General features: G+C 38.1%; 1 protein-coding gene across 5 annotated transcripts in view; it reads left to right on the top strand.

The window, feature by feature from the left end:
• NEK4 (NIMA related kinase 4) overlaps nucleotides 1-22,480 on the top strand; it is a 42,100-nt gene that overhangs the window by 7,274 nt on the left and 12,346 nt on the right. For 3 of the 5 annotated variants that reach the window (XM_049863284.1, XM_049863285.1, XM_049863286.1), the window contains exons 7-13: nucleotides 3,213-3,620; nucleotides 9,244-9,393; nucleotides 9,944-10,093; nucleotides 10,537-10,603; nucleotides 11,717-11,823; nucleotides 12,885-12,973; nucleotides 21,920-22,113. In XM_049863284.1, the coding sequence (XP_049719241.1) occupies nucleotides 3,213-3,620; nucleotides 9,244-9,393; nucleotides 9,944-10,093; nucleotides 10,537-10,603; nucleotides 11,717-11,823; nucleotides 12,885-12,973; nucleotides 21,920-22,113 (1,165 nt within the window). Of the gene's footprint in view, nucleotides 1-3,212; nucleotides 3,621-9,243; nucleotides 9,430-9,943; nucleotides 10,094-10,536; nucleotides 10,604-11,716; nucleotides 11,824-12,884; nucleotides 12,974-21,919; nucleotides 22,114-22,480 lie in introns of all 5 variants that reach the window. The other 2 variants (XM_049863288.1, XM_049863287.1) reach the window with 2 other exon arrangements.

Below are 22,480 nucleotides of genomic sequence, written 5' to 3'. Positions count from 1 at the left end.
TGGACTGAAATTCACATAACATAAAATAAATCATTTTAAAGTGAACAATTCAGTGGCATTTAGTACATTCACAGTGGTGTGCAATCACCACCTCAATCTAGTTCCAAAACATTTTTATCACCTCCAGATACAACCCTGTGACCATTTAGCAGTTACTCCCCATTTCCTCATCCCTCCACTCCCTGGCAACCACCCATCTGCTTTCTGCCTATTGTAGGTAAACAGGTAAATCTGGATTTACCTATTCTGAATATTTCCTATAAATGGAATCATGCAATATTTGTCCTTTCGTGCCTGACTTATTTAATACAGCATAATGTTTTTTGAGGTTCATCCACTTGGTAGCATTTATCAGTACTTATTTAATTCTTGGAAACCCTAGTGGCATAGTGGTTAAGTGCAATGGCTGCTAACCAAAGGGTTGGCAGTTTGAATCCACTAGGTGCTCACTGGAAACTCTGTGGGGCAGTTCTACTCTGTCGTATAGGGTCGCTATGAGTTGGAACCGACTCGACGGCACTGGGTTTGGTTTTTTGGGTTTATTTCCTTCTTATGGATATGTATATTCCACAGTGTGTTATCCACAGTTTGTTTATCCATTCATCCATTGATGGACTTGGGAGTTGTTTTCGCCTTTTGACTATTGGCTATTGAATAGTGCTTCTGTGAACATTTGGGTACGAGTGCCTGTTTTCGGTTCCTTTGGATGTATTCCTAGGACTGAAATTGCTGGATCATATGGTAATTCTGTTTAATTTTCTGAAGAACTGTCAAACTTTTCTGCAGTGACTGAACCATTTTACATCCCCACCAGCAATGTATGAGGGTTCCGGTTTCTCCATATCCTTTCTAACACTTGTTATCCATCATTTTTATCATAGCCCAGTGGGTATGAAGTGGTATCTCATAGTGGTTTTGATTTACATTTCTGTAATGACTAATGATGTTGAGCATTTTTTCATGTACTTCTTGGCCATTTGTATATCTTCTTTGGTGAAATGGCTGTTGAAGTCCTTTGCCCATTTTTAAATTGAGTTGTCTTTTTATTGTTGAATTATAGGAATTCTTTATTTATTCTGGATACATAACATAACATAACAAATATATAACCTGCAAATATTTTCTCCCATTTTGTGGGTTATCTTTTTACTCTCTTCATAGTGTTCTTTGAAGCATAAAATTTTTGTTTTTGATAAATTTTTTGGTTGTTTTTTGTTGAGAATATACACAGCAGAACATAAGCCAATCCAACAGTTTCCCCATGTGCATGCAGTGACATTGATCACATTCTTCGAGTTGTGCGACCATTCTTACCCTCCTTTTCTGAGTTGTTCCTCTGCTATTAATATAAACTCACTGCCCCCTAAGTTTCCTATCTAATCTTTCAAGTTCCTGTTGTCAATTTGATCTCATGTAGATAAGTTCTTAAAAGAGCACAATGCTCAAGGCAGACATTCATTGCTGATTAAGTTAAACTATTGTTTGGAATACAATTGAGATGTTTCAACAAATGGATGCAGCACTGGAAGGGCTATGCCAAGAAATGTGGAAGGCAGCTGCCTGGCCAGCCAGCTGGAAGAGGGTCATATTTACGCCCATTCCCAAGAAAGGTAATCCCACCAAACGCGGAAATTATTGAACAATATTGTTCATATCACACGAAAGTAAAATTTTGTTGAAGATCATTCAAAAGCAGCTGCAGCAGTATATCTACAGGAGCTGCCAGAAATTCAAGCCAGATTCAGAAGAGAACGTGGAACGAGGGATGTCATTGCTGATACCAGGTGGAACCTGGCTGAAAGCAGAGAGTACCACCAGAAAGATGTTTACCTGAGTTTTATTGACTACACAAAGGCATTCGACTGTGTAGATCATACCAAATTATGGATAACATTGCAAAGAATGGGAATTCCAGAATACTTAATTGTGCTTATGAGGAACCTGTACATAAATCAAGCGTCAGTCACTGGAACAGAAGAAGGGGAGACTGTGTGGTTTGAAGTCAGGAAAAGTATGTGTCATGGTTGTATTCTTTCACCATACTTATTCAATCTGTATGCTGAGCAAATAACCCGAGAAGCTGGACTATATGAAGAAGAACAGGCATCAGGATTGGAGGAAGACTCATTAACAACCTGCGTTATGCAGATGACACAACCTTGCTTGTTGAAGGTGAAGAGGACTTGAAGCATTTACTGGTGAAGACCAAGGACTGCAGCCTTCAGTATGGATTACAGTCCAATGTAAAGAAAACAAAAATGCTCACAACTGGACCAGTAAGCAACATCATGATAAACGGAGAAAAGATTGAATCGTCAAGGATTTCATTTTACTTGGATCCACAATCAAAACCCATGGAAGCAGCAGTAAAGAAATCAAACAACACATTGCACTGGGCAAATCTACTGCAAAAGACCTCTTTAAAGTGTTAAAAAGCGAAGATGTCACCTTGAAGACTAAGGTGCACCTGAACCAAGCCATGGTGTTTTCAATCAACTCATGCATGCGAAAGCTGGGCAATGAATAAGGAAGACCATAGAAAAATTGATGCCTTTAAATTATGGTGTTGGCGAACAATATTGAATACACCATGAACTGCCAAAGAAACGAACAAATCTGTCTTGGAAGAAGTACAGTCAGAGTGCTCCTTGGAAGCAAGGATCGTGAGACATCATCTCACATACTTTGGACTTGTTATCAGGAGGGATCAGTTCTTGGAGAAGGACATCATGCTTGGTAGAGGGTCATCAAAAAAAAGGAAGACACTCAGTGAGATGGATTGACATAGTGGCTGCAACAATGGACTCAAGATAACGATTATCAGGATGCTGCAGGACCGGGCAGTGTTTTGTTCTGTTGTACATAGGGTCACTATGAGTTGGAACCAACTCCATGGCACCTAACAACAACAACAATTGTTTGGTTTAAAGAAGACTTCAGGGGATATTTTTGGTTTAAGATTTGAAGATTATCTCGGTGATAGGTTTTTAATTTTGATGAAGCCCAATTTACTTATTTTTTTCTTGCTTGTGCTTTTGGTGTCATTCCTAAGAATCCATTCCCACATCCAAGGTCATGAAGATTTACACCTATGTTTTTTTCAGAGTTTTATAATTTTAGCTCTTAGATTTAAGCCATTGATCCATTTTAAGTTAATTTTTGTCTACAGCATGAGGAGTACTGTAATAACTTGGAAGCATGTTTTTACTTAGGGAGAAGACATGTGTTCGTCCCAGGAGACACCTGTGGTCATTGGCCCACTGAAGACATCTACCAGTCTGAAAGGCCACTCCTACAAACCAGACATGAGCAATACTGCAGAGTCACTAGCCACAATCAGCAGAGTAAATATCAACATCTTACCTGCAGAAAGGAAGGACTCAATGGGTGGCGACTTAGTTCAGGAGACTCAGCCAGGACACTTAGATCTCTCTAATGAGTTAGAAGGTAAATGCAATATTTCTCAAGTGAAGGAGGAGAGACTGCAGGATAACACTAAGTCCATAGCTCAGCTGGAAAACCTAGTTCCCACATGGTCCTCAGGTGATGTCACTGAGGCAGGGAATGACCCAGTGAAGCCTCTGCTGCTTCTAAGCAAAGACCAAAAGCCAAAGGACCAGGTGAGTAATGCATGTGAGGTGTTGGGTTCAGAGAGAGGGTGGGAAAGGGCGGTTACAGTGGTGTGGGTTGTGTTATTTGGTTATGCTCTAGTTGCTGTTTTAGGAAAATGTTATTCTGTATATCAGTTTAAACATAGGAGAAACCAAAGAACAGACCTGAGGGGTTCTTAGATCTCCCGTATACCCTGGTGTTATGTACCTGGTGGAAACATACTCATTGTGTATTTTTTTTTCTTGATTTCTGCATTGTTCTTCCTTAGTGCTTCAGGTGGATGCAAAGTTCCAACAATTAGGTAATATCACATCCCCTCTTGCTTTTGATAAATTAGTAGATTGATCTGATTTCTTAACTTGAGGAATAAAAAAGTGTATGTTGGAATCAAGGGGGAAGGAGAGAGAAGAAAATGAAAGAAACAGAAGGATTTTGATAATAAGAGGCTCTTCTGAGTAAATTTACAGACTGTTTTCTACTTGAATGTGGTAAGAAGCCTGTTAGATGAAGCATGGTTATAGCTGAGGATTAGGGAGAAAGCCAGAACATTAGAATAAACTTAAATTTTTACATGTAAAAGAATATAGTCTTTTAAATGTATTTAATATCACATCGGATGTATTTTACATTTAATATGTTAAATACATGTTTATATTTAATGTATTAAATATATTTTTATATTTAACATATCATCTTTTATAGGAATAATGTGTTGTGTGCTGTTGAGTTGATTCTGACTCATAGGAACACTATATGACAGAATAGAACTGCCCTATAGGTTTTCCTACACTGTAATATTTTTTTAATATTTATAGGAGGAGATTACCAGGTCTTTTCCTCTGCAGAGCTACTGGTAGGTTCAAACCGCCAATCTTTCGGTTAGCAGCTGAACATTTTAACCACTGTGCCACCAGGGCTCCATTAAATATGTATATAAAACTATTTTATAAGTTTATATTAAAATGTTTTTAATGAAGTTTTGTTTTTATGGAAAAGTACAAGTGTAATGTTCTTGTCATTTAAAGGCATTAGATTCAAACCAAAATATAGTCTTAAGCTTTCCCTGGACACAGGAACTCTTAGCACTTTATGAAGTTATAAATGTCCAGCTTGTTTTGCACGGCTGTCAAATTATATTCAAGTTCACATGTCTTTTTTAAAAAGTTTACTCTTTATTTTTGAAGTGTAAAATTCAGTGATTTTTATTATATTCACAAATTTGTATTCTAGAATATTTTTATCACCCCGACAAGAGACCCCACATCCAGTTTCAGTTATTCCCTACTTCTCCGTCCCCCAGCCCTGGCAACCAGACCTCTGTGGATTTGTCTGTTCTGGGCATTACATATAAACGGAGTCATATGTGTTCTTTGCAACTGGCTTTTTTCACTTAGTATGATCTTTGCAAGATTCTTCCATTTTGTAGCGTGCATCAGTGTTTCATTCCTTTTTATTGCTAAAGGAGTTCCATTGTATCTTTACAAATATTTTATTCATTTATCAGTGGTTTGGCTTTTGGGTTCTTTGCACATTATGCATAATGTTGCCGTGAACATTCATGTACAAGTTTTTGTGTGGACATAAGTTTTCAGTTCTCTTGGGTGCATACCTAAGAATGGAAGTAATGGGTCGTAGTACCTGAATAGTGCAGGTAGTTAATATACTCGGCTGCTAACTGAAAAGTTGAAGGTTCAGGCCCACCCAGAGATACCTTGGATGAAAGGTCTTGTGATCTGTTTCTGAAAAACCAGCCATTGAAAACCCTATGGAGCACAGTTCTACTCTGACGCGCGTGGGGCTGCCATGGGTTGGAATCTACTCGAGAGCAACTGGTTATGGTAACTCAGTGGTCTACCAAACTGTTTTCTACAGGAACTGCACCATCTTACATGCCCACCAGCGATGTAGGCAAGTTGCCATTTTTCTACATCCTCACCGACACTTGCTTGTTATTGTCTGTCATTTTGATCATAGCCATCCTAGTGGATGTGCAATGGTATCTCATTGTGGCTTTAATTGGCCTTTCTTTAATAACTAATGATGCTGATCATCTTTTCATGTGCTTGTTGGCCATTTGTCTGTCTCCTAAAAAATAGCAATTCAGATCCTTTGCCCATTTTTATTTACTCTTGGTTTATTTATCTATTTTTCGTTGCGTTGGAGGAGTTCTTTATGTATTCTAGATCCAAGCCCCTTATCAGATACATGATTTGCAGATATTTTCTCCCATTCTGTGGGTTGTCTTTTTCCTTTCTTGATGATACCCTTTGGAGCACAAAAGCTTTTAATTTTTTTTTTTTGTGGTAAATGTAACAAAACATTTTCCACTTCAGCAATCTTCACATGTACAGCTCCAAGCCAAAAAAAAAAACCCCAAACCCAGTGCCAACAAGTTGATTCCGACTCGTAGGACTGTGTACAGTTCAGTGACATTAAAAATGTTCATCATGTTGTTCAACCATCACCATTCCTGGTTTTTTCCATTACCCTTAACAGAAGCTCGGTGTTCCCTAAGCATTATCTTCCATTCTTTTTTAAAGTTTTAAATTTTGATTAAGTCCAATTTGTTTGTTTTTCCTTTTGTCTTTTTTGTTTTTGGTGTCATATCTGAGAAACCATGGTCAAATCCAAGGTCATGAAGAGTTATACCCATGTTTTCTTCTAAGAGTTTATAGTTTTAGTGCCTACCTATAGGTCTATAATCCATTTGAATTATTCTTAGGTATGGCATGAGGGAGGGGTTCCAACTTCATTCTTTTGCATGTGAATATCCAGTTGTCCCAACACTATTCATTGAAAAGAGCATTGTTTCCCCACTGAACTGTCATTGTACCCTTGTCAAAAATCAGTTGACCGTAAATGTCAGGGTTTATCTTAGACTCCCAGTTCTGTTCCACTGAGCTATACGTCTCTCCTTATACCAGTGCCAAGGTGCCCCAGTGAGGCAGTGGTTAAATGCTTGGCTGCTAACCCAGTGTTGAGGGTTCGAACCCATCTGCTGCCCCATGGGAGAAAGATGAGGCAGTCTGCTTTGATAAAGATTACAGCCTTGAAAACCCTATGGGGCAGTTCTGCGGTGTCCTGTAGGGTCGCTGTGAGTTGGAACCAACTCGATGCCAATGGGTTTAGTTTTTTTGGTTTTATGCCAGTACCACACAGTTGTGATTCCTGTAGCTTGGTAGTAGGTTTTGAAATTTGTAAGTGTGAGTCCTCTAATTTTATTCTTATTTTTCAAAATTATTTTGGCTATTTTGGGTCTTCTGCATTTCCACATGAATTTTAAGACTAGTTTTGTCGGGTTTTGCAAAAAAAAAAAAAAAAAAAATCTGGGATTTTGATAGGGATTGTGTTGAATTTGTAGATTATTTGGAGTGTATTGCTGGTGCCAACATGTAAGTCCTTCTTTCCATGAACATGAGATGTTTTCTAATTATTTAGATCTTGAGTTTTTTACAATGTTTTATAGTTTTCAGTGAACAAGCTTTATACCTTTTTTTTTTTGGTTAAATTTATTCCATAGTATTTTATTCTTTTTGTGATGTTGTAAAAAGAATTATTTTCTTAGTTTTGTTTTTAAGTTGTTCATTACTAGTGTATAGAAATACAATTGATTTTTGTATATTTATCTTAGCAGCCTTGCTGAACTTGTTTATTGATTCTAATAGTTTTTTTTTTTTTATTCTTTTGGTGGACTTCTTAGGATTTTCTATATACAAGATCATGTCATCTGCAAATAGAGTTAGCTTTACTTCTTCCTTTCCAATCTGGATGCCTTTTATTCTTTTTCTTGCCTAATTTTTCTGGCTAGAACCTCCAGTACAATGTTGAATAAAAGTGGTGAAAGTGGACATTCTAGTCTTGTTCCTGATCAAGTTCATTTCTTATAACTGGCTTTTAGAACAGATATTTTGTTCATTTGATATAATTTCATGTCCAGCATTTTTCTCAGTTTATTGTTCTTGCTTATAAAAGTGGAAGAAGTTTTATTCAGGACCAGTTGGATTTCATGGAGAAGCTTCTCAAGCTGTTGGTTTCTGTCATTCTCTTACGTGTGTAAGCCTTATTTTGGACACTCCATATTTATTGCCAGCAGAGAAATAAAGGTTTATTTCCCTCTTCAGAATTGAATCAATTAGTTGTTTACTGTTTTAATCTCCTTGTTAATTAATTTATTATATAATATTGTAAAATTTAATCCTTTAATATATTTTATAGTTAAAACTAAGGAGCACTGGTTGCTCAGTGGTTAAGTGCCCAGCTGTCAACCAAAAGATGAGCAGTTTGAACCTACCCGACAGCTCTGCAGGAGAGAAGACCTGGCGATCTGTTCTCGTAAAGATTATGGCCTTGAAAACCGTATTAGGCAGTTCTGCTCAGTCACATGGAGTTGCTATGAGTCGAAAATGACTCAATGGCACCTAACAACATAGTTATTCATGTCCAATATTTATTGTAATGTTTAAGTAATAAACATTAAAACTATTTTACCTATAGGAGTCATAATTTTGTGTTTTCCAGAGGATCTAAAAATGTTATATTAATGCTATTGGCTCTTAAAAAGCAGCCTTACCTTGTATTAATATTGCAACGTTTGTTTTCCTTTCTAAATGTACCACATAATAGGCTTTTGATAAAAATGTGTTGATTGATAATCAATTCCCAGTGTCCGTCTACTTGAAAACCCAGATATTCTGATAGGTAAACATTGTTAAATATAATTGCAAGAATCTATTTTATTTTAATATTTGAAACGCAGTAGTTCTGAAGCCAGCTATCGAAATAAGTCCCTGGTGATCTCTATAACTTAAAAAGTAATTTATTTTATCAGTACTACTGCTAGCAATACCCAAACCAAAACCAAACCCTTTGCTGTTGAGTTGATTCCAACTCATAGCGACCCTATAGGACAGAGTAGAACTGCTACATGGGGTTTCCAAAGAGCGGCTGGTGGATTTGAACTGCTTACCTTTTGGTTAGCCGCTGAGTTCGTAACCATTGCGCCACCGGGGCTCCCTGCTGGCAGTAGCTCTCGTTTTCTGAGCATCTAATATGTGCCAGAAATTGTCCTCAATAATTTTAATATACCATCTCATTTAATCCTTAATCGATAATACAAAATGTGGGTGGCTTTATCTTCATTTTATAGATAAGGAAACCGAGGCTCCAGGAGATTAAGTTTCTCACATATTTTGATTCATCTGATTTCAAACTCAATGCTCTTTTCAGTACTTTTTAGGGAAATAAGTTTATATTAAGTTGTATATCATTTGAAGCATTTGTTTCTTTTCTGAATGGAAAACCTTTAAAAGTTATGAAGAGATTTTCTTTATTTTTTTAAATTAATTAATTTATTTAAACATCTGTAGTTTCAGGTTAATGACAATATGAATAATTTAATTAAAATAATTATTCATTTTTAATTAAGGGACGAGAGAAAAAAGCCAGAACATTTGGATAACTAATGTCAGCATTTTGTCTTTGCCTTTCAACACTATATTCATTTTGAGAAAGACAAACTCTTCTTCATTTTATTTTACTATTTTAAAAGTGAGTGTGTGGGGTTTGGCCATTGGAAGTTCAAAAAATTAATTCATCATTCTGTATTTTTGTTTTTTCATTTTATTTTTTAAGGATCCAGTTGCTACTGAATGTATCATAGAAGAACAGGCCAGAATCCGCCCAGGCTTACAGCCACACATCTCTGGGTCGGAGCCCTCCCAGTCTCGGCAGCGACGGCAGAAGAGGAGAGAGCAGACTGAGCGCAGCGGGGGAAAGAGGCAGGTCGGTGGAGATCTCTTTGGAACAAGTCATTGTGCTGCTGCTTGGGAAGTAGACTTTGGGCAGCTCGATTTCTGTGTAGAGTGATCAACAGCTGCCAAAATAGCACATAAGAAATGCAAGGGAAACATGGAGAGAAGGGCATTGATGGCAAGATGAAAAATATTAGTTTTCAAATATCAGTGAGTTGGAAGCCGAGTAAGGATTTTATCTTCCCCAGCAAAGATGGACAGATCATTTTGAAAGTTAAAGGAATAGGCTAGCGAGGGTAAATCCGACCCCTCCCGTGTTATGCTGAAGAACCCTTCGCCTTCACCCTCTGCACAGAACCGTGTTAACACCTCATTTCTTCAAGTGCTTTCACCAGCGCCCTCTCCATAAGCTTCTTAGTTGGTCATTCACCTTTGACAGAGTTTCTTTTAATAATACGAGGTTTTATTAAAGTTTTGAGATCAAAATACTAATTCATAGGGGACCTGTTGATGGGAGAACTCCAGAGGTGGCTGTGTATGAAACTGATAATGTAATCTCCCTCTCTTTAAATTGTTTGAAGTTCCAAGAGATTTCTCCTAGACAGTTGCCTTCTGTTCCCGCTGTTGGAAATGTAGATGTCAGGTCAACACGAGAGGATGCTGAAAACCAAAGTAGAGCGGTCAGTGGGTCTGTGAGCAGTTCGAGGAGCAATGAGGTCTCGTCATCAAAGGTTTGTGGGAGTATATGTGGGACTCTTAAACCTTCTACAGCTTTTTGGTTGCAAAATTCTTTGCTTGTTGTGAAGTTTTATATTTAAAAACACCTTAACCCTGCTTTTTGCCAAACACTGGAGGGACAACTTCGTGATTCTCAGCAAAAGCTTTGATTAAAATGGACAGATTTTGTTCCAGGGCTGGTCATTTCCACTAGAATTGCAGTTAATTAAGGAGAGGTAGATTCTGAATACAGGAAATGCAGAATTCCCCGTTTGTCCTCCCAGAAATGACTGCTTCCCAGAAATGAGGGCTGTGATTGTGGACTGGTTTAAAATGGACATCCTTTTAAAGGCCAGTGCAAGACATTTTCTGTAGTGCTAGGTGAGACTTCACATGTTGTAGATGTTCTGAGAATAGTGAGTAGGAATGTACGTGACTCTGTGACTTTCTTTGAAAGGATCGACCATTATCAGCAAGAGAGAGGAGGCGACTAAAGCAGTCCCAGGAAGAGATGTGCCCCTCAGGTAAAGTTATCCTCTTTCCATCACCTATGGGGGGTTGATGGTGTGGCTTATGGATATGTGTACTGGTTCTGATAACCAAAAACAAACAAACAAAAAAACCGTTGCCATCGAGTTGATTCTGACTCAAAGCAACTCTATAGGACAGAGCAGAACTGCCCCATAAGGTTTCCAAGGTTGTAATTTTTATGGGAGCAGACTGCCACATCTTTTTCCTGTGGAGCCAATGGTGGGTTCAAACTAATGATCTTTCGGTTAGCAGCCAAACACTTAACCACTGTGCCACCAGGGCTCCTTTTAGTGAGGTGTTAAGAATTTTCAGGCATCAGAATCCATTTGGGAACCTATCTGGAAGAATTTTTGAAATTTCTTAGTGAAGCCTTTTAAAAAAATCAACATAGGCTGTTGGGCCTGGAACATGTATTACCAGAGGAGATTATCTAGGAGGTTCCATACTGGGAAAACAAGGGACAGTTTAACTTGTTACTGTGTCCAGAGTTGGCTGGTTAGGGAAGTGCGGTCTTCTTAGGAGCAGAGAGAGTAAGGGGGGGATGGTGCTGCCCTGGGTAGAGGGGTATGATCATTCCTATTTCTATTATCTAAAGATAATAGTAGTTCCTGTTGCCATTGAGTTGATTCTGACTCACAGCAAGCATAGAGGACAAAGTAGAACTACCCTATAATGTTTCCAGGGAGCAGCTAGTGGATTCAAACTTTTTGGTTAGCAGCCAGAGCTCTTAACCACTGCGCCATCAGGGCTCCATACCAGCTCTTTCTATTCATTAAATGCTGACCATGTCTCAGGCATTATGGCAAACATCTTAAAGGCATTATCTCATTTTATCTTCATATAACTGTCACAGGTAGTCAGTATTATCCCCATTTTGGACCTGAGGAAACTGAGGATCAGAGGGGTTAAGTAACTTGCCTAAGGTCACAGAACTGGTAGAATCAGAGCTGAGATTTTAGCTGAGGTGTTGGACACCAGAGTGATGATGAGTATGCTGTCTGTGTTGCTTCTGGGCTAGATCTTCTGGTGTCTTCCATACCCAGTACAAAGCCTTCAGTTGAGGCCAGCCCACCACAGCCAACCACTGGGTGTGATCACTTTTACAGGCCCTTCAGTGAGGAGAGCTCTGAGTGCAGTGGGGCCAGGGAAACCTCAGGAGGAAGGCCAGCCCATCCCTGCCAGACGATTCTCTGCTGACAGCAGCGTTGCTCAGGTACATCACGTACTCCCAAGGGGAAAGGCGGACATGTCTGCATCTGGCATGGCAAGCTTACAGTCAACCTTTAAATGCCAGCTCCATTTATTTCTGGGACAGGGCTGACTTAAGTTTCACCTTTCGCTCTTGGTGAGGAGAGGAACTGGTAAATAATATTAAAGGGATTATGTTTGACCCAGCATGAATTTTTCAGACACTTATAAACAATTGGTAGCCTAGTTAAAAATATTTTTTAGGTAATCTTTAAAACAAGACTTCTTAAGGGCCTCCACTAAGGAGCACTTTCATTGTTCTGCCATGTTACCTGGAAATCTTCTGCCTGACCAGATTTTAGTCCCACATGGTGCTCCTTCCACAGTTTCATGTTTGTGTCATTGTAACTCACCTTCTCTCCTGTGGATGATGTGGGGTCATCATCTGGTGGCTAAATGGGTAATTGCAAGGTTTCTGACCCTCGTTCACCTTTCTGTGTAGTAATAGCCTGGGCGTAATCATCCATTTTTCTGGTTTCTGGCATTATGTATAGAAGTATATTGTTATTTTAAAAATAGGGACTTTCTGCTCTTGAAGATAACGAAGATTCATTTCTTTAAAAATGTTTCATTATTTAGTTGTTGCACTAACTGAGATTACCCTTTCCATCTTCCAAATTTATACGGTTTGTGTAATACTCATATCAGGTCATCCTTTAAAGCAGTTTAACCTTGGTTTAGGTACCATTGGATCTAGTTTAAAATGCCAGTGTTCTTAATGATCATGCCTCTGACTGGGAGATGGAAGACCAGAACTTTCTCTTCCAGAAAGGAAATTCCCTCACAGTTGAGGCTTTCCAGGGCCTTATAAGATTTTACCTTGTTGTTCCTCAGGCTTCACTTGTGAACATTATGGGTGAGCTGGGTATCATTTGGGTAAAGTAGCTTCAATTTTTATATCCATTAGTTTCTACTGTTAAATTGCACCTAGATGCACGTTGTGTCTAGACATTGCATCTAAGGCTTGTACATACAACATCTTGATTGTGTTCTCATGTGGGATTTTGCTTCTGTAAACACTGATAGGAAAAGAAATTGCCTCGTTGTCTGTCTGAGGAGGAGTTAAGTTCTTCCACAAGTTCAACTGATAAGTCAGATGGGGATTCTAGGGAAGGGTAAGTTCTTGTTTTTCTGTCTTCTTTCATAACCAGTTTGTTTGAATTAATCCCAGATGTACATTTACAGTATATTCAGACCTGCAGTACTCATTGAGAGCTTCATAAATGGTTTGTGGTATATGCTAGAGCCAGAAAGAGCTCTTCGAATGAACACATCTGATTTTCAATCAGAATTCTAACAAAATGTCTTTTTAGAACTGTGGGTTTATCATTTTCATCAGATTCAGTAAAAATTTTGGCCATTATTTCTTCAAATAAATACATTTTTTGCCCCTTCCTACTACTTTAGGGATTCCAATTACATGTATATTAGGCTGTTTAAGGTTGTCCCACAGCTCACTGATATTGTGTGCCTTTTTTTAGACTTTTTCCTCTGTTTCATTTTTCATAGATCTTATTGCTGTATCTTCAAGTTTGCTGATGTTTTCTTCTGCATTGTCTAATCTGTTAGTCCCATCCCATGTATTTAACACATTGTACTTTGCATCTCTAGGAGTTTGATGGGTCTTTTTTATATCTTCCATGCTTCTCTTTAACATGTACATGCTTTTCCCTACATTGAACCTCAGAATATATTTACAATAACTGTTTTAATGTCCTCATCTACTAATCCTATCACTTTTGTCACTTTTAGGTCTTTTTTATTAATTGATTTTTTTCTCTTTTCAATAATGTATGATATTTTCCTGCTTCTTTGTATGTCTGATAATTTTTGACTAGACACCAGACATTGTGAATTTTATCTTATTGGATTCTGGCATTTGTGTTCCTTTAAGTATTTTTGAGCTTTGTACTGGGGTGCAGTTAAGTTATTTGGAAATGGTTTGATCCTTTCAAGGCTTGTTTTTAAGCTTTATGGTGGGACCAGAACAGACTTCAGGGATAATTTTGTCCTGCTGAGCAATACCTTTTTTTTTTTATTAACTTTTATTAAGCTTCAAGTGAACGTTTACAAATCCAATCAGTCTGTCACATATAAGTTTACATACATCTTACTCCGTACTCCAACCTACTCTTCCCCTATTGAGTCAGCCCTTTCAGTCTCTCCTTTCGTGACAATTTTGCCAGCTTCCCTCTCTCTCTATCCTCCCATCCCCCCTCCAGACAAGAGCTGCCAACACACTCTCAAGTGTCTACCTGACATAATTAGCTCACTCTTCATCAGCATCTCTCTCCCACCCGCTGACCAGTCCCTTTCATGTCTGATGAGTTGTCTTCGGGGATGGTTCCTGTCCTGTGCCGATAGAAGGTCTGGGGAGCATGGCCGCCGGGATTCCTCTAGTCTCAGTCAGACCATTAAGTATGGTCTTTTTATGAGAATTTGGGGTCTGCATCCCACTGATCTCCTGTTCCCTCAGGAGTTCTCTGTTGTGCTCCCTGTCAGGGCAGTCGTCGATTGTGGCCGGGCACCAACTAGTTCTTCTGGTCTCAGGATGATGTAGGTCTCTGGTTCATGTGGCCCTTTCTGTCTCTTGGGCTCCTAGTTGTCGTGTGACCTTGGTGTTCTTCATTTTCCTTTGCTCCAGGTGGGTTGAGACCCATTGATGCATCTTAGATGGCCGCTTGTTAGCATTTAAGACCCCAGATGCCACATTTCAAAGTGGGATGCAGAATGTTTTCATAATAGAATTATTTTGCCAATTGACTTAGAAGTCCCCTCAAACCATGTTCCCCAGACCCCCGCCCCTGCTCCGCTGACCTTTGAAGCATTCATTTTATCCCGGAAACTTCTTTGCTTTTGGTCCAGTCCAATTGAGCTGACCTTCCATGTATTGAGTGTTGTCTTTCCCTTCACCCAAAGCAGTTCTTATCTACTGATTAATCAATAAAAAAACCCTCTCCCTCCCTCCCTCCCTCCCCTCTTCGTAACCACAAAAGTATGTGTTCTTCCCAGTTTTTACTATTTCTCAAGATCTTATAATAGTGGTCTTGTACAATATTTGTCCTTTTGCCTCTGACTCATTTCGCTCAGCATAATGCCTTCCAGGTTTCTCCATGTTATGAAATGTTTCACAGATTCGTCACTGTTCTTTATCGATGCGTAGTATTCCATTGTGTGAATATACCACAATTTATTTACCCATTCATCCATTGATGGACACCTTGGTTGCTTCCAGCTTTTTGCTATTGTAAACAGAGCTGCAATAAACATGGGTGTGCATATATCTGTTTGCGTGAAGTCTCTTGTATCTCTAGGGTATATTCCGAGGAGTGGGATTTCTGGGTTGTATGGTTTTTTTTATGGTAGTTCTATTTCTAACTGTTTAAGATAACGCCAGATAGATTTCCAAAGTGGTTGTACCATTTTACATTCCCACCAGCAGTGTATAAGAATTCCAATCTCTCCGCAGCCTCTCCAACATTTGTTATTTTGTGTTTTTTGGATTAATGCCAGCCTTGTTGGTGTGAGATGGAATCTCATCGTAGTTTTAATTTGCATTTCTCTAATGGCTAATGATCGAGAGCATTTTCTCATGTATCTGTTGGCTGCCTGAATATCTTCTTTAGTGAAATGTGTGTTCATATCCTTTGCCCACTTCTTGATTGGGTTGTTTGTCTTTTTGTGGTTGAGTTTTGACAGAATCATGTAGATTTTAGAGATCAGGCGCTGGTCTGAGATGTCATAGCTGAATATTCTTTCCCAGTCTGTAGGTGGTCTTTTTACTCTTTTGGTGAAGTCTTTAGATGAGCATAGATGTTTGATTTTTAGGAGCTCCCAGTTATCTGGTTTCTCTTTATCATTTTTGGTTATGTTTTGTATTCTGTTTATGCCTTGTATTAGGGCTTCTAGGGTTGTCCCTATTTTTTCTTCCATGATCTTTATCGTTTTAGTCTTTATGTTTAGGTCTTTGATCCACTTGGAGTTAGTTTTTGTGCATGGTGTAAGGTATGGGTCCTGTTTCATTCTTTTGCAAATGGATATCCAGTTATGCCAGCACCATTTGTTAAAAAGACTATCTTTTCCCCAATTAACTGACACTGGTCCTTTGTCAAATATCAGCTGATCATACGTGGATGGATTTATATCTGGGTTCTCAATTCTGTTCCATTGGTCTATGTGCATGTTGTTGTACCAGTACCAGGCTGTTTTGACTACTGTGGCTGTATAATAGGTTCTGAAATCAGGTAGAGTGAGGCCTCCCACTTTCTTCTTCTTTTTCAGTAATGCTTTGCTTATCCAGGGCTTCTTTCCCTTCCGTATGAAATTGGTGATTTTTTTCTCTATCCCCTTAAAATATGACATTGGAATTTGGATCGGAAGTATGTTATACGTATAGATGGCTTTTGGTAGAATAGACATTTTTAGTATGTTAAGTCTTCCTATCCATGAGCAATGTATGTTTTTCCACTTAAGCATGTCCTTTTGAATTTCTTGTAGTAGAGCTTTGTAGTTTTCTTTGTATAGGTCTTTTACATCCTTGGTAAGATTTATTCCTAAGTATTTTATCTTCTTGGGGGCTACTGTGAATGGTATTGATTTGGTTATTTCCTCTTCGGTGTTCTTTTTGTTGATGTAGAGGAATCCAAGTGATTTTTGTGTGTTTATTTTATAACCTGAGACTCTGCCAAACTCTTCTATTAGTTTCAGTAGTTTTCTGGAGGATTCCTTAGGGTTTTCTGTGTATAAGATCATGTCGTCTGCAAATAGTGATAACTTTACTTCCTCCTTGCCAATCCGGATACCCTTTATTTCTTTGTCTAGCCTAATTGCCCTGGCTAGGACTTCAAGTACGATGTTGAATAAGAGTGGTGATAAAGGGCATCCTTGTCTGGTTCCCGTTCTTAAGGGAAATGCTTCCAGGTTCTCTCCATTTAGAGTGATATTGGCTGTTGGCTTTGCATAGATGCCCTTTATTATGTTGAGGAATTTTCCTTCAGTTCCTATTTTGGTAAGAGTTTTTATCATAAATGGGTGTTGGACTTTGTCAAATGCCTTTTCTGCATCAATTGATAAGATCATGTGGTTTTTATCTTTTGTTTTATTTATGTGATGGATTACATTAATGGTTTTTCTGATATTAAACCAGCCTTGCATACCTGGTATAAATCCCACTTGATCATGGTGAATTATTTTTTTGATGTGTTGTTGGATTCTGTTGGCTAGAATTTTGTTGAGGATTTTTGCATCTCTGTTCATGAGGGATATAGGTCTATAATTTTCTTTTTTTGTAATGTCTTTACCTGGTTTTGGTATCAGGGAGATGGTGGCTTCATAGAATGAGTTGAGTAGTATTCCGTCATTTTCTATGCTTTGAAATACCTTCAGTAGTAGTGGTGTTAACTCTTCTCTGAAAGTTTGGTAGAACTCTGCAGTGAAGCCGCCCGGGCCAGGGCTTTTTTTTGTTGGAAGTTTTTTGATTACCGTTTCAATCTCTTTTTTTGTTATGGGTCTATTTAGTTGTTCTACTTCGGAATGTGTTAGTTTAGGTAGGTAGTGTTTTTCCAAGAATTCATCCATTTCTTCTAGGTTTTCAAATTTGTTAGAGTACAATTGTTCGTAGTAATCTGAAATGATTCTTTTAATTTCATTTGGTTCTGTTGTGATGTGGCCCTTCTCATTTCTTATTCGGGTTATTTGTTTCCTTTCCTGTATTTCTTTAGTCAGTCTAGCCAATGGTTTATCAATTTTGTTAATTTTTTCGAAGAACCAGCTTTTGCCTTTGTTAATTCTTTCAATTGTTTTTCTGTTCTCTAATTCATTTAGTTCAGCTCTAATTTTTATTATTTGTTTTCTTCTGGTGCCTGATGGGTTCTTTTGTTGCTCACTTTCTATTTGTTCAAGTTATAGGGACAGTTCTCTGCTTTTGGCTCTTTCTTCTTTTTGTACGTGTGCATTTATCGATATAAATTGGCCTCTGAGCACTGCTTTTGCTGTGTCCTAGAGGTTTTGATAGGAAGTATTTTCATTCTCATTGCATTCTATGCATTTCCTTATTCCCTCCTGGATGTCTTCTATAACCCAGTCTTTTTTCAGGAGGGTATTGTTCATTTTCCAAGTATTTGATTTCTTTTCCCTAGTTTTTCTGTTATTGATTTCTAGTTTTATTGCCTTCTGGTCTTAGAAGATGGTTTGTAATATTTCGATGTTTTGGACTCTGCAAAGGTTTGTTTTATGACCTAATATGTGGTCTATTCTAGAGAATGTTCCATGTGTGCTAGAAAAAAAAGTATACTTTGTAGCAGTTGGATGGAGAGCTCTGTATAAGTCAATGAGGTCAAGTTGGTTGATTGTTGTAAGTAGGTCTTCCGTGTCTCTATTGAGCTTCTTACTGGATGTCCTGTCCTTCTCCGAAAATGGTGTGTTGAAGTCTCCTACTATAATTGTGGAGGTGTCTATCTCGCTTTTCAATTCTGTTAAAATTTGATTTATGTATCTTGCAGCCCTGTCATTGGATGCATAAATATTTAATATGGTTATGTCTTCCTGATCAGTTGTCCCTTTTATCATTATATAGTGTCCTTCTTTATCCTTTGTGGTGGATTTAAGTCTAAAGTCTATTTTGTCAGAAATTAATATTGCTACTCCTCTTCTTTTTTGCTTCTTGTTTGTTTGATATATTTTTTTCCATCCTTTGAGTTTTAGTTTGTTTGTGTCTCTAAGTCTAAGGTGTGTCTCTTGTAGGCAGCATATAGATGGATCGTGTTTCTTTATCCAGTCCGTGACTCTCTGTCTCTTTATTGGTGCATTTAGTCCATTCACATTCAGCGTAATTATAGATAAGTAAGTTTTTAGTGTTGTCATTTTGATGCCTTTTCATGTGTGTTGTTGGCAATTTCGTTTTTCCACATACTTTTTTGTGCTGAGACGTTTTTCTTAGTAAATTGTGAGTTCCTCATTTTCATAGTGTTTGACTTTATGTTAGTTGAGTCGTTACGTTTTTCTTGGCTTTTATCTTGAGTTATGGAGTTGTTATACCTTTTTGTGGTTACCTTATTATTTACCCCTGTTTTTCTAAGTAAAAACCTAACTTGTATCTTTCTATATCGCCTTGTATCACTCTCCATCTGGCAGTTCAATGCCTCCGGTATTTAGTCCCTCTTTTTGATTATTGTGATCTTTTACCTATTGACTTCCATGATTCCCTGTTATGTGTATTCTTCTTCTTCTTATTTTTTTAATTAATCTTAATTTGTTTGTTTTTGTGATTTCCCTATTTGAGTTGATATCAGGGCATTCTGTTTTGTGCCCTTATATTGTGCTGGTATCTGATATTATTGGTTTTCTGACCAAACAATATCCTTTAGTATTTCTTGTAGCTTTGGTTTGGTTTTTGCGAATTCTCTAAACTTGTGTTTATCTGTAAATATGTTAATTTCGTCTTCATATTTCAGAGAGAGTTTTGCTGGATATATGATCCTTGGCTGGCAGTTTTTCTCCTTCAGTGCTCTGTATACGTCGTCCCATTCCCTTCTTGCCTGCATGGTTTCTGCTGAGTAGTCTGAACTTATTCTTATTGATTCTCCCTTGAAGGAAACCTTTCTTTTCTCCCTGGCTGCTTTTAAAATTTTCTCTTTATCTTTGGTTTTGGCGAGTTTGATGATAATATGTCTTGGTGTTTTTCTTTTTGAATCAATCTTAAATGGGGTTCGACGAGCATCTTGGATAGATATCCTTTCGTCTTTCATGATGTCAGGGAAGTTTTCTGTCAGGAGTTCTTCAACTATTTTCTCTGTGTTTTCTGTCCCCCCTCCCTGTTCTGGGACTCCAATCACCCACAAGTTATCCTTCTTGATAGAGTCCCACATGATTCTTAGGGTTTCTTCATTTTTTTTAATTCTTTTATCTGATTTTTTTTTCTGCTATGTTGGTGTTGATTCCCTGGTCCTCCAGATGTCCCAGTCTGCATTCTAATTGCTCGAGTCTGCTCCTCTGACTTCCTATTGCGTTGTCTAATTCTGTAATTTTATTGTTAATCTTTTGGATTTCTACATGTTGTCTCTCTATGGATTCTTGCAACTTATTAATTTTTCCACTATGTTCTTGAATAATCTTTTTGAGTTCTTCAACAGTTTTATCAGTGTTTTCCTTGGCTTTTTCTGCAGTTTGCCTTATTTCGTTTGTGATGTCTTGAAGCATTCTGTAAATTAGTTTTTTATATTCTGTATCTGATAATTCCAGGATTGTATCTTCGTTTAGGAAAGATTTTGATTCTTTTGTTTGGGGGGTTGGAGAAGCTGTCATGGTCTGCTTCTTTATGTGGTTTGATATGGACTGCTGTCTCCAAGCCATCACTGGGAAACTAGTTTTTCCAGAAAATCCGCTGACTGGTACGCTGGCTCCAGGCTCTGAAAACAATCGCTGCCTCCCTGTATTTGTTCGTTCTCCATCTCTAAATCTTTTTTTGTTGTTCAGGGTTCGTAGATTGTTATGTATGTGATCGATTCACTTGTTTTTCCGAGTCTTTGTTGCAAGAGGGATCCGTGGTAGCGTCCATCTAGTCCGCCATCTTGGCCCCGCCTCCTGAGCAATACCTTTTTAAGTTCTCTTCATTTTGTCCTATTTATTACGAGGTTTTTCCACCATGACTGATGGAAACTCAAACTATCCCTGGCCCTATGTGAGCACCAGAGGTTTTTCTGCCTGCTTCTTTTTGGTGGTACTTTTCCTCAACTCAGGTAGTTTCTTTATATGCAGGCTCTCGTCAGTACTTAGCTAAAGACTGAAGGGGTACTTCTGCAGATCTCTGGAGCTCTCTCACTGTGTAACTTTCTCCTCTCTGCAGCTATCTCCTCTGGTACTCTCTGCTGTGAATTTTTGCTGTCTCAGCTTCCCTAAATTCTCAGTGCTGTCTCCTCAACTCAGGGAGACTGCCAGGCCCAGTTTGGTTTCCTCCTCCTTGCTCTGTGTCTTGAACACTCCCTTCATGCAGAAACCTAGGACAATCGTAGGGTTTACTTCATTTGTTTCCCGTTACTTGGATCACTATGCTGCATTGACTGTAATTTCATGTTTGAAAATCATTGTTGCTTGTAGTTTGTTTCGTCATCGTTGTTTCAGATGGGAGGGCACACCCAGTTTCTGTTACTCCGTCATGACCAGAAGCAGAATCTGTCCAATGGATCTTTTACTGGAGATGGTGTATTTTTTCATTTCTGGAATTTCCTTTTTTTTTTTTTTTTTGTAGTTTCTATTTATCTGCTATGATTTGCTTTCATTTCATTGATTATGAAAATATTTTCCTTTCTCACTGAGCATAGCTATATGTATAATAACTACTTTAAACCCCTTGTCTGTTAGTTTCAATATTTGGGTGATCTTATGATTATCTTTTGAGGTAGGATCATATTTTCTTGTTTCTTCATACATCAGGTAATTTTGGGTTGTATCCTGGATCTTGTGACTTGTATAGAAATTCTGGATTCTGTTATATTCTTCTGAAGAGCTGATTTTTGTTGTTGGTTTGTTTTAAGGCTCGAATTGCACTCATACTGCAAACCCTGGCTCTTCAGTGGCAGCTCACATCTTAGTTCAGTTCTTTTATTTATATGTAGGCTGCTTGGATTCTGGCCCACAAATGTGTGGTGCAGGGGTTAGCCAGCAGTTTGGGCAGAATTTATACACCACTTTCTGCCTCTCACCTTTCCAAGATTCCTCTCTCACTTTCAAGTGTCAGTGGCTGTCCTGAACTCTTGTCCTTTGGTTCTTCAGGCCAGATAGACTGTGGGATTTCTATTGTACTTTTAGGTTTCTGTGGCCTGCCCTCAGGGTGAAAAGTGTTGACTACCAGCAGAATTTGTTCATTCTCCAGTGCCTTCAGGAAGTTGATTTTTTAATTTTGTCCAGCGTTTATAGTTGTCACTTGTGGGGGGGTCAGTCTGTAAGAGCTCGCTTGGCCATTTGGAAGCAGAGCTCCCTCAAAGTCACTTTACATCTGTGTTTGTAATGAAAAATTCTCATGAAACCAATTAAATAACAAGGGGATTTTATTTATTTATTTTCAGTAAAAATCATACCAATGAAATGAGTGACTTGGTACAATTGATGACTCAAACCTTGAAACTGGACTCTAAAGAGAGCTGTGAAGATCTCCCAGTATCAGAGTTCAAACTTCATCGGAAATATCGAGACACGCTGATACTTCATGGGAAGATTGCAGAAGAGACAGAGGAACTCCGTTTTAAAGAGCTGCCTTCAGGTCAGCAGTTTTTTCTTTTGTAGCAAACTGGAAAGCATATGTTTGCTAGAGATACATGTTAAACCAAGGAGATAATGCTTGTAAATATTTTTTTATTTTGTCTAGATATTTACATAACAGCTGTATGTTATTTTGTGAAGTATTCCTGAAAAATTGCCTAAAAACTTATTTTTAAAAATAAAGGTAATATAGATAAATGTTTAGAATTTTTCATGTAAATTTTCTTCAAGTTAAACAATTGTGTGTGTGTGTTTAGACTTAAGAGACATGAAGACATGCAGCTTAAAGTTCATCACATACATATATATGTATGTATATATATAAATTTTTAGTGATGAAAATGTAAATAAAGTCATTAAACCAAACT

Source organism: Elephas maximus, chromosome 20 (genome assembly GCF_024166365.1).
Source record: "Elephas maximus indicus isolate mEleMax1 chromosome 20, mEleMax1 primary haplotype, whole genome shotgun sequence".
NCBI lineage: Eukaryota > Metazoa > Chordata > Mammalia > Proboscidea > Elephantidae > Elephas > Elephas maximus.
The sequence above is the reverse complement of the archived record's forward strand: the minus strand, read 5'-3'. Positions and strand labels throughout refer to the sequence as shown.